A 12663-nucleotide genomic window follows, 5' to 3' on the forward strand; every position below is an offset into this window, starting at 1 on the left:
ACTCGGCGGTCGTGGACTCTGCTCTCAAGAGGGCACGGAGTTCAAGGGATACCGCCTCGGCGCCCCCGGGGCTGGAGTCTCGCACTCTGGACTAGTTTGGGAGGAAGGCCTACCAATCTTCCATGCTCATGACCCGCATCCAGTCGTACCAGCTCTACACGAGCATTCACATGCGGAACAATGTGAAGCAACTGGCGGACCTGGTCGATAAGCTCCCTCCGGAGCAGTCCAGGCCTTTTCAGGAGGTGGTCAGGCAGCTGAAGGCGTGTAGAAAGTTCCTGTTCAGGGGTATATATGACACCTGTGATGTGGCATCTCGAGCTGCGGCCCAAGGTATAGTGATGCGCAGACTCTCCTGGCTGCGTGCCTCTGACCTGGACAACCGCACCCAGCAACAACTGGCGGATGTCCCTTGCCAGGGGGATAACATTTTCGGCGAGAAGGTCGAGCAGTTGGTGGACCAACTACACCAGAGGGAAACAGCCCTCGACAAGCTCTCCCACCGGGCGCCTTCAGCATCCACCTCTGCAGGTGGACGTTTTTCCCGGTCCAGGCAGGCTGCGCCCTACGCCTACAGCAAGCGTAGGTACACCCAGCCGGCCCGAAGGCTTCCTCAGGCACAGGGACAGTCCCAGCTCGCTCGTTCCCGTCAACAGCGTGCGCCTAAGCAGCCCCCTGCGCCTCCACAGCAAAAGCCGTGGACGGGCTTTTGACTGGATCCATGGGAACATAGCCGCCATCAAAGTGTCCGTACCGGATGGCCTGCCGGTCGGGGGGAGGTTGAAAGCTTTTCACCAAAGGTGGCCTCTTATAACCTCCGACCAGTGGGTTCTCCAAATAGTGCGGTGCGGATACGCCCTGAATTTGGCCTCCACTCCACCAAATTGCCCACCGGGAGCTCAATCCTTCAGCTCCCATCACAAGCAGGTACTTGCAGAGGAACTCTCCGCCCTTCTCAGCGCCAATGCGGTCGAGCCCGTACCACCCGGGCAGGAAGGGCAGGGATTCTATTCCAGGTACTTCCTTGTGGAAAAGAAAACAGGGGGGATGCGCCCCATCCTAGACCTGAGAGGCCTGAACAAATACCTGGTCAAAGAGAAGTTCAGGATGCTTTCCTTGGGCACCCTTCTCCCCATGATTCAGAAAGACGATTGGCTATGCTCCCTGGATTTAAAGGACGCTTATACTCACATCCCGATACTGCCAGCTCACAGACAGTATCTCAGATTCCGCCTGGGGACACGGCACTTTCAGTATTGTGTGCTGCCCTTTGGGCTCGCCTCTGCCCCACGGGTGTTCACGAAGTGCCTCGTGGTGGTAGCGGCGTATCTACGCAAGCTGGGAGTGCACGTGTTCCCATATCTCGACAATTGGCTGGTCAAGAACACCTCGGAGGCAGGGGCTCTCCGGTCCATGCAGTGCACTATTTACCTCCTGGAGCTGCTGGGGTTTGTGATAAATTACCCAAAGTCCCATCTCCAGCCAGTCCAATCTCTGGAATTCATAGGAGCTCTGCTGAATTCACAGACGGCTCAGGCCTTTCTTCCCGAAGCGAGAGCCCACAACCTCCTGTCCCTCGCTTCCCAGACCAGAGAGTCTCAGCAGGTCACAGCTCGGCAGATGTTGAGACTCCTAGGTCATATGGCCTCTACAGTTCATGTGACTGCCATGGCTCGTCTTCACATGAGATCTGCTCAATGGACCCTAGCTTCCCAGTGGTGCCAAGCCACCGGGAATCTAGAAGATGTCATCTGCCTGTCCCTCAGTTGTCGCAGTTCGATGCACTGGTGGACACTTCGGACCAATTTGACCCTGGGACGTCCATTCCAAATTCCGCAGCCCACAAAAGTGCTGATGACGAATGCATCTCGCCTGGGGTGGGGAGCTCATGTCGATGGGCTTCACACCCGGGGACTGTGGTCCCTCCAGGAACAGGGTCTTCAGATCAACCTCCTGGAGCTCCGAGCGGTCTGGAACGCACTGAAGGCCTTCAGAGATCGGCTGTCCTACCAAATCATCCAAATTCGGACAGACAATCAGGTTGCAATGTATTATATCAACAAGCAGGGGGGCACCGGATCTCGCTCCCTGTGTCAGGAAGCCATCGGGATGTGGTGTTGGGCCTGCCAGTTCGGCATGCTTCTTCAAGCCACATACCTGGCAGGTGTAAACAACAGTCTGGCCGACAGACTGAGTCATGCAACCGCACGAGTGGTCGCTCCATTCCAGAGTGGTACGCAAGATCTTCCGAGAGTGGGGCACTCCCTCGGTGGACCTTTTCGCCTCTCAGACCAACCACAAGCTGCCTCTGTTCTGTTCCAGACTACAGGCACACGGCAGACTAGCGTCAGATGCCTTTCTCCTCCATTGGGGGACCGGCCTCCTGTATGCTTATCCTCCCATACCTTTGGTGGGGAAGACCTTACTGAAGCTCAAGCAAGACCACGGCACCATGATTCTGATAGCGCCTTTTTGGCCCCGTCAGATCTGGTTCCCTCTACTTCTGGAGTTGTCCTCCGAAGAACCGTGGAGATTGGAGTGTTTTCCGACCCTCATTTCGCAGAACGACGGAGCGCTTCTGCACCCCAACCTTCAGTCTCTGGCTCTCAGGGCCTGGATGTTGAGGGCGTAGATTTTGCTTCGTTGGGGCTGTCTGAGGGTGTCTCCCGCGTCTTGCTTGCCTCTAGAAAGGATTCCACTAAAAAGTAACTTTTTCAAGTGGAGGGGGTTTGTCGTTTGGTGTGAGAGCAAGGCCCTAGAACCTCGCTCTTGTCCTGCACACAACCTGCTTGAATACCTTCTGCACTTATCAGAGTCTGGCCTCAAGACCAACTCAGTAAGGAATCACCTTAGTGCGATTAGTGCTTACCATCTTCGTGTAGAGGGTAAAGCCATCTCTGGAGAGCCTTTAGTCGTTTGATTCATGAGAGGCTTGCTTTTGTCGAGGCCCCCTGTCAAGCCTCCCGCAGTGTCATGGGATCTCAACGTCGTCCTCACCCAGCTGATGAAACCTCCTTTTGAGCCACTGAATTCCTGCCATCTGAAGTACTTGACCTGGAAGGTCATTTTCTTGGTGGCAGTTACTTCAGCTCGTAGAGTCAGTGAGCTGCAAGCCCTGGTAGCTCATGCTCCTTATACCAAATTTCATCATAACAGAGTAGTGCTCCGCACTCACCCTACGTTCCTGCCAAAGGTGGTGTCGGAGTTCCATCTTAACCAGTCAAATGTCTTGCCAACATTCTTTCCCAGACCGCATACCCCCCCTGCTGAGCGTCAGTTGCACACATTGGACTGCAAGCGAGCGTTGGCCTTCTATCTGGATCGGACACAGCCCCACAGACAGTCCGCCCAATTGTTTGTTTCTTTCGACCCCAATAGGAAAGGGGTCGCTGTCGGGAAACGCACCATCTCCAATTGGCTAGCAGATTGCATTTCCTTCACTTACGCCCAGGCTGGGCTGGCTCTTGAGGGTCATGTCACGACTCATAGTGTTAGAGCCATGGCAGCGTCGGTGGCCCACTTGAAGTCAGCCACTATTGAAGAGATTTGTAAAGCTGCAACGTGGTCATCGGTCCACACATTCACATCTCATTACTGCCTACAGCAGTGCCCCCCGCTCCTACTCCCCCTTCTCTCTCTCCTCAATCACTGGCCGACTATTTCCGTGACAAAGTGCAAAAGATCAACCTTGAGTTCACGACCAAGCCACCACCTCCTCTTCACCCTTTAACCCTCTCCCTCAACCAACCTACCCAGGTCTCTTTCTCCTCTTTCCCTGAGATCACCGAGGATGAAACTTCCCGCCTTCTTTCCTCCTCGAAATGCACCACCTGTTCCTCTGATCCCATCCCCACCAACCTACTCAACACCATCTCCCATACTGTCACCCCCGCCATCTGTCGCATCCTCAACCTCTCTCTCTCCACTGCAACTGTCCCTGACACCTTCAAGCATGCCGTTGTCACACCTCTCCTCAAAAAACCTTCACTTGACCCTACCTGCCCCTCCAACTACCGCCCCATCTCTCTTTTACCCTTCCTTTCCAAAATACTTGAGCGCGCCGTTCACAGCCGCTGCCTTGATTTTCTCTCCTCTCATGCCATCCTCGATCCACTTCAATCCGGTTTTCGCCCTCTGCACTCGACTGAAACGGCACTCTCTAAAGTTTGCAATGACCTGCTCCAGGCCAAATCCAGAGGTCACTACTCCATCCTCATCCTCCTCGATCTTTCCGCCGCGTTTGACACTGTCAATCATGATTTACTTCTTGCCACGCTGTCCTCTTTTGGGTTCCAAGGCCCTGTCCTCTCCTGGTTCTCCTCTTATCTCTCCCACCGCACCTTCAGTGTACACTCCCATGGATCTTCCTCCACTCCCATCCCACTATCTGTTGGAGTTCCCCAGGGATCTGTCCTTGGACCCCTTCTCTTCTCAATCTACACCTCTTCCCTGGGCTCGCTGATCTCGTCTCATGGTTTTCAGTATCATCTTTATGCTGATGACATCTAGCTATACCTCTCCACACCTGACATCACCGCGGAGACCCAGGCCAAGGTATCGGCCTGTTTATCCGACATTGCGGCATGGATGTCCAACCCACACCTGAAGCTGAACATGTCCAAGACCGAGCTCCTCGTCTTTCCTCCTAAACCCACTTCTCCTCTTCCTCCACTCTCTATCTCTGTTGATAACACCCTCATCCTCCCCGTCCCATCTGCCCGCAACCTCGGAGTCATCTTCGACTCCTCCCTCTCCTTCTCTGCGCATATCCAACAGACTGCCAAGACCTGTCGCTTCTTCCTCTTCAACATCAGCAAAATTCGCCCTTTCCTCTCTGAGCATACCACCAGAACTCTCGTCCACGCTCTCATTACCTCTCGCCTTGATTACTGCAACTTACTCCTCACCGGCCTCCCACTCGGCCATCTATCCCCCCTTCAATCCGTTCAGAACACTGCTGCACGTCTTATATTCCGCCAAAACCGATATACTCATATCACCCCTCTCCTCAAATCACTTCATTGACTTCCGATCAGATATCGCATACAATTCAAGCTCCTCCTCCTTACCTACAAATGCACCCAGTCTGCGGCTCCTCACTACCTCTCCACCCTCATCTCCCCCTATGTTCCCGCCCGCAACCTCCGCTCACAGGACAAAGCCCTTCTCTCAGTACCCTTCTCGACCACTGCCAACTCCAGGCTCCGCTCATTCTGCCTTGCCTCACCCTATGCCTGGAACAATCTTCCTTTACCCATACGCCATGCCCCCTCCCTACCCATCTTCAAATCTCTGCTTAAACCTCACCTCTTCAATGCTGCCTTCGGCGCCTAACCGCTCGAGAAATATAAAATGCCCCAATCTATCCACCCTATCAGATTAACTGTTCACTCGTCCTCTAGATTGTTCACTTGTCTTTAGTTTGTTCTCTTGTCTTTTAGATTGTAAGCTCTTTGAGCAGGGACTGTCCTTCTATGTTTAAATTGTACAGCGCTGCGTAACCCTAGTAGCGCTTTAGAAATGTTAGTTAGTAGTAGTAGTAGTAGATACCCGACGCGACAGTCGGTTCGGGCAGTCGGTGCTGCAGAATCTGTTTGGGGTTTGAATCCAACTCCACCCTCCAGGACCTGAATTTATTCTGGTCAGGCTGCACTCTCAGTTAGTTGTTCTTCGTAGGTCAATTTCTGTTATGCCCTCGCCGTTGCGAGGTTTATTTGACCTGGGTTCTTGTTTTGAGTGAGCCTGAGAGCTAGGGATACCCCAGTCGTGAGAACAAGCAGCCTGCTTGTCCTCAGAGAAAGCGAATGATACATACCTGTAGCAGGTGTTCTCCGAGGACAGCAGGCTGATTGTTCTCACCTACCCTCCCTCCTCCCCTTTGGAGTTGTGTTTTACTCATTCCTTTGCTTGTCATTCAACTGAGCGGGAACGGTCGTGCACGGGCGGGAAGACGGCCGTGCATGCGAGGTGGGTGTGCCCTGCGTGCGGGACTGCCTGCGAAGTTTTTGTTACGGTTGTTGGGGGCTGCCGTGGACGTCAACCCAGTCGTCAGAACAATCAGCCTGCTGTCCTCGGAGAACACCTGCTACAGGTATGTATCATTCGCTTTGTGCGGCCTTCAATGATTGGAGTTTGATACACAGGCTAATTTGAAGACAACTCTTCTTAGGTTTACATTTCAATATAAAAAGCAATAAAAATATATTTGAAGAGCCACTTTATATTTGTTATATTTTGTAATTTTATCTGGTTTGACTATCAGGCTTATTTTCAAAAGAGAAGGGCACCCATCTTTCGACACAAATCGGGAGATGGGCGTCCTTCTCCCAGGGTCGCCCAAATCAACATAATTGAAACGTCGCGGGGACGACCAAAGTTCATGGGGGTGTGTCGGAAGCATAGCGAAGGGAGGACTAGGGCATGCTTAACACATGGGAGTCCTCAGCCCATAATGGAAAAAAGAAGGGCATCCATGACAAACACTTGGCTGACTTGGTCCTTTTTTTTTTTTATGACCAAGCCACAAAAATGTGCCCTAAATGACAAGATGACCACCGGAGGGAATCAGGGATGACCTCCCCCTACTCCCCCAGTGGTCACTAACCCCCTCCCACCCTAAAAAAAAAAAAATATTCTTTTCCAGCCTCTATGCCAGCCTCAAATATCATACCCAGCTCCATGACAGCAGTATGCAGGTCCCTGGAGCAGTTTTAGTAGGTACTGCAGTGCAATTTAGGCAGGCGGACCCAGACCCATCCCCCAACCCCCCCCCCCCCCCCCACCTTTTAAACTTGTGGTGGTAAATGTGAGCCCTCCAAAACCCACCACAAGCCCACTGTACCCCATGTAGGTGCCCCCTTCATCCCTAAGGGCTATGTTAGTGGTGTACAGTTGTGGGGAGTGGGGTTTTTTTTTTTTTGGGGGGGGGGGTTGGGGGGCTCAGCACACAAGGTAAGGGAGCTATGCACCTGGGACCTTTTTCTGAAGCCCACTGCAGTGCCCCCTAGGGTGCCCGGTTGGTATCCTGGCATGTCAGGGGGACCAGTGCACTATGAATGCTGGCTCCTCTTACGACCAAATGGCTTGGATTTGGTCGTTTCTGAGATGGGTGTCCTCGGTTTCCATTATTGCCGAAAATCGGGGACGACCATCTCTAGGGATGACCATCTCTAAGGTCGACCTAAATGTTGAGATTTGGGCATCCCCGACCGTATTATCGAAACGAAAGAAGGCCGCCCATCTTGTTTCGATAATACGCCCCTTTGCGGGACGTCGTGTGAGAATGTTCTCAGGAAAACTTGGGCGCCCCCGTTCAATTATGCCCTCCACGTATTTTGTTAGTCTTGAGCACTTCTAATTCTAATGTCTGTATGAAAAACGGTGAGTTAGTGTTCTCCAATAATAACAATGTTCTGTTCTATGTAGGTTCCACAAAGAAAAACACGGTCGGGGTATTTTGATCTGGATACATCATTATTACAGTTAAAAAGTTTATTTACAAAGAGGTACAGTATCATGTATTTTTATTTGAGAAAATAAAGAATGCAAAGATGAGAGAAAATTATGCTGGAGGAAGAGGGCAGGATGGAGAAAAAACAAACAAAAATCTGTATTGTTCTCCTGGAAGAACCAGTATCATCTATTTTATATGGTCAGAGCAGTATAGTACATCTGATAATGCATCATAAATGACTCCATGAACTTGGTACATGAAGTGCTGAAAAGGAAAACCTCATGAGGTAGATGCAGAATTTTCAAAAGTCAAGATAAAGCGCCATTAGAAAAATTCACACTATTGCTCCTTTCCAAAATATTGATTATACTATTCAGTTCTATTCTCAGTATTTGTAGTCACCCAATCCCTAAGTTTTTTAGGTGATATACAAACAGTAAGACTGGTGAGTACATCAGGAACTACAGAATTAAAAACAAAATCAGATACTAAAACAATAATTAGCATAATACTTTGCAAATAAGTTTTCATAGCCCGACGAAAACTTAAGAAGAAATTTGTCTCAGGTATAAAGGGAAAGCATTCCAGAGCTTAGTTGCTTGGAATTGGAAAGGAGGAATCAAAAAGTGTGTTCAAATCAAATTCCTCTACTAGATGGAAATTTGAGTAAACAACTATGCCAACTCCATAGAACATTTAGGTGCAAGTAATAATGTGTGTGTGAAAAATACTCTAGGCTGAGACAAACCACTTTAAAGAAAGCCTGAACTTGAATTGACAGCCAATGTAACCTCATCAGTAGTAGAGTAATTCTATATATCATTTCCATAGCATCCTATCAGACTAGGCTAGACCATTGGGTTGTGTCTGTCTACCAGCGGATGGAGACAGAGAATGAAAATAGTTCTCAAGTGATTTGCCCCTTAAGGTTATCGTGCTGTATAGAATGTTCAGTAATTTTTCTGTTTCCCAAGCAGATGGGTTATGGGCTAAACAGCCCTACTCTTGACCTGGTTTCTAACTAGTTTCAGTTGAGCTTGAACTACCCTTTTGGAGTTTTGTGCTCTTTTATGCTAAGTCCCATTTGAATTTGGGGATGTATATGTGGCTTGTTCTCCTGAACCAGCTTCTCAGCTGTGCTTCAGGTAAGTTGGGGATGCCCTCCTGGGCTTGTTCTCCTGACCCAGTTTAATATCTGGGTTTCAGTTGAGTTAGGGTGTCTTCTTTGGCATATGCTCCTGTTAAAAAAAAGAAAAAAAGTTGCTGTTCTATGGAGCTGAAATATATCTGAAGCCTCTAATATCCTGCCTCCCCCCAAGGCCATTGATGTCTTCTTTGGAAGTCAGACTGCATTTAGTGAGCCTGTTCTGATTTATTTCAGTGCACTAGCGTTGTCTGTTTCTGTTCCTTTTTTTTTATATATAATAATCTTTATTGAGGTTCTCATCAATACAAATAAGAGGAGAAGAACAGGCTGCAACCACCGCCCACCAGCGGGGTAAGCAGTCAGTAATTGCCAACATGCAAAAACATACCATAATACATTACAAAATATATATGATGTGTCTGCACATCTGAAACCCCCCAACCACGTTTTTCCATTTTTTGATCCCCCTCCCAACCGACTTCCCCCCCACCTCTATGGAAACCCCTTAGGCGGAACAACCCATATCATTCCGTCCACTAATTACCCAAATCTTCAAGTACAGTAACAGACCATGGCAGTGTGTCAAGGCAACGTAACATTATAGTGCAACCATACAATCCCCCTTGACCCAACACCAGAAGCACATCTCCCACTGAGAAAAGAATCTCACAAAATCTCCTCAAGCATTAAGTAACAAGCTGCGCTCTCTGTGTTTAAGTCGAGACCAGTATGGTTCCCATATATTCTGAAAAGACTTCCATTGTGTTTCAGCTCTATTAGACACAGCTTGGCATTCAAAGAGCGCTAGTTCAAACAGCAGCTTTTTCCATTTATGTAGTTGAGGAGCTTTTCGCATTCTCCAGTGCACCAATATTACCTTTTTCGCTAACAACAAAGCTTTTGTTACAAACAAATAGTGTGCCACATGCTCTACCTGTAGCAATGTCCCCACATAAAACAAATAACCCACCGGGTGCCTAGGCACCTGCCTCTCCAGGCACCCAGATAAGAACCTACCAACTCCCTCCCAGAAAGCCTGTGTCTTGCCACAAGTCCAATACATATGCCCCAATGTAGCCTTATCTAGATCACACTTGGGGCAACTACCAGAGTCTGCAAAGCCAGCTCGAAAAGCCCTCCAAGGAGCAACATGCATTCGCAGAAGGAATTTATACTCCTGCTCCCTAAGCAGCTCATTGATGGACGTTTTCCATATATTGTCCAAAAACATTTGCAGCGCCCCTACATCAACACTGCTCTGTAGCTCCTCCGTCCAAGCCTCCGCCACTCTGAGTAGTGAGATCCCTGGCTTAATTTCATAGAGCACTCTAACATAGTTGGATAGTCGGGGGTGTGCTCCATCCTCCAGCTTCAAACCCTCCGTTACCCGCTGAGCAAAATCCGCTCCAAGCTGGGCCTTTGGCAGTGAAGAGACATAATGTCGTACTTGTAAATACAAAAACAAGTCAGAGTTCCTCAAGCCATATCTCTCACACAAATTCGAAAAAGAGAATATTTTCCCTTCTGCGTCCAATAGATCCCCACCCTCCGTATCGCCACCGCCCTATCTCTCCCAAGAAACCTGCCACCCCCCATTCCCGGCAGAAAGTCTAAATTTCCCACCAGTGGCAAAAAAGGTGAAACCCCGCTCGTGCCCCGAACAGAAAGCTCGCCAAACAGTCCGCATATATCTCCAAATCACATGCTTCTTAACCGCTTCCGTCAACTGTGCTGCTGTAGCATGCAACACGTAAGGGGCAGACAAAGGATACATACAGCCAGCCTCCACATCCAATGGCGTAAACCCTGATGTTCCGAGAAGCCAGTCTCTGACATGCCTCATGCCACAACTCAGGTTATATTGCCTCAAGTCTAGGAGTCCCATCCCTCCCCTAGACCGCGGCACCATAAGAGTAGATAGAGAAACCCGGGCTCTCTTTCCCCTCCATAAAAAGGAACTCAGCACTTTATTAAGCTTTCTCATATCCTTCTCTCGCAACCATATAGGTAGGATCTGCATTAAATATAGCCACCTAGGCACTATAATCATATTATACAAGAAGATTCTACCAGACAAAGCCAAGGGTAACCCCATCCACATACGAAGACACTCCTCTGATTTCTTTAAAAGCGGGATCACATTTAACTCATACAATTTACTTGTAACTGCAGGGATACACGCCCCTAAATACTTAAGGGAGCCCTCTGCCCCCTTCAGCGGGAACTCCCCAAGTCTTCAATCCTCACATTAATTGGTAACGCTTCAGACTTGGATACATTAAGTTTGAGCCCAGACAGTAGCCCAAAGTCAACAAACAACCGTAATACCCTCTGCCATGTCCTACTTGGGTCTGTCACCACCAACATAATATCATCAGCAAAGGCCGTACACTTTAAAGGGGTGCACCTCTGTGGTACCACTATCACTGGTATATCTTTAGCACTTCTCAGCTGTTCCAATAGTGGCTCCAAAAAAAGAATATACAACAGAGGCGACAGAGGCCACCCCTGCCGCGTACCTCTCCCCAACAGGAAGTACTCTGACTGAATGCCATTTACCAAGACAGCGGCTGATGGATTGGCATACAGGGTGCATATAGCCCGCAGAAAGAACCCCTCAATTCCATAAAAGCCCAAAAGAGTAAACAAAAAGGACCACTCCACTCTGTCAAAAGCTTTTTCCAAATCAAAACTTATAGCCATAGCAGGGCTGTTCAATTGTGCACACTGCTCCAGACCCAATAGTAGTTTCCTGACATTTACTCCAGCATGCCTGCCTTTCACGAAACCCACTTGATCTATTCCCACAAATCTAGGTATCACCAGCGCCAACCTCTCGGCCAATATCCTCGCCAACAGTTTCAGATCGACATTTATGAGAGAGATAGGCCTATAGGACCCCGGCTGCAATGGATCCTTCCCTGGTTTAGGGAGAACCGTGATCAGTGCCCGATTTGACCCCTCGGGAACCCCCCCCCCCCCTTGTAGAGCTGCTTCAAAGTATTCATCCATGGGGCCCAAAACCTGCACGTTAAAAATTTTGTAGAACTCCCCACTAAACCCATCTGGCCTCGGGGACTTGTGGAGTTTGAGATTCTTAATAGCACTCTGCAGTTCAGACTCTGATATGGGCTCATTCAGCTTGGGCTGCTCTTCCTCTGGTAATTTTGGCAGCTGACATGCATGTAGAAAGGCCTCCATTTTATCCTGCTGTCCACCCCCCTCTACCGTATATAACGATCTCTAAAATTGGGCAAAAATCTGCTCTAACTTCTTCTGATATGTCACTACCCGACCTCCAGAGTCATAGAGCGCTGAGATTACAGACATACCAGACCATCTCTTAGTGAGATTTGCCAACAATTTACCTGGCGTGTTTCCAAATTTAAAGAGTCTAAACCGGTGATGGAAAACATTTTTCTGTGCCTGTTGTTGGAATAAACTATTAATGGCCCCCTGAACCCTCTCTAAAGCATGTTTACCCGCCTCTGTGGGGCGTGAGCCCATCTGTCTCTTCAGCATCCTAATCCTTCTTTCCAACTCAGTTAGCCTGCTGCCTCTTCCTCTTAGCCATAAACGCAATAATATCTCCCCTGATGACTGCCTTCCCTGCTTCCCATAGCAAAATTGGATTTGTTCTATGCTCTTTATTATTATACAAATATTCTTCCCATTTTTGACTGAGGTATTTCCTAAAGGCCTGATCTGAGTATAAATGTGCAGGAAACTTCCACCTCTCCCTTGCTCCTACTCCCGCTCCTCCCAGATCTACAGTAATATTTATGGGTGTATGGTCAGAAATCACTAAAGACCCAATATCTGCCTTCAGGATCTGATGGAATATATCCCTTGATACAAATATGTAGTCTATTCTAGACTTTGTGGAGTGTACCTTCACACTTCACAAAAATGTCATTTGTGCAAAGTGTGAAGGTAAGAGTAGAGCACACAGGCTCTTAATCATGTATAAATGTATTCACTCTGCTGCTCCCCAGTATCTCTCCACACTCGTCCTTCCCTACACCCCTTCCCGTGCACTCCGCTCCATGGATAAATCCTTCTT

General features: G+C 49.0%; 1 protein-coding gene across 5 annotated transcripts in view; it reads left to right on the forward strand.

Moving 5' to 3' along the window:
• FAM214A (family with sequence similarity 214 member A) overlaps positions 1-12663 on the forward strand; it is a 224167-nt gene that overhangs the window by 108904 nt on the left and 102600 nt on the right. For all 5 annotated transcript variants that reach the window (XM_030189280.1, XM_030189272.1, XM_030189260.1 and 2 more), the window contains exon 7: positions 7426-7505. In XM_030189280.1, the coding sequence (XP_030045140.1) occupies positions 7426-7505 (80 nt within the window). The remainder of the gene's footprint in view (positions 1-7425; positions 7506-12663) is intronic.

The sequence above is a fragment of the Microcaecilia unicolor genome, chromosome 1 (genome assembly GCF_901765095.1).
Source record: "Microcaecilia unicolor chromosome 1, aMicUni1.1, whole genome shotgun sequence".
NCBI lineage: Eukaryota > Metazoa > Chordata > Amphibia > Gymnophiona > Siphonopidae > Microcaecilia > Microcaecilia unicolor.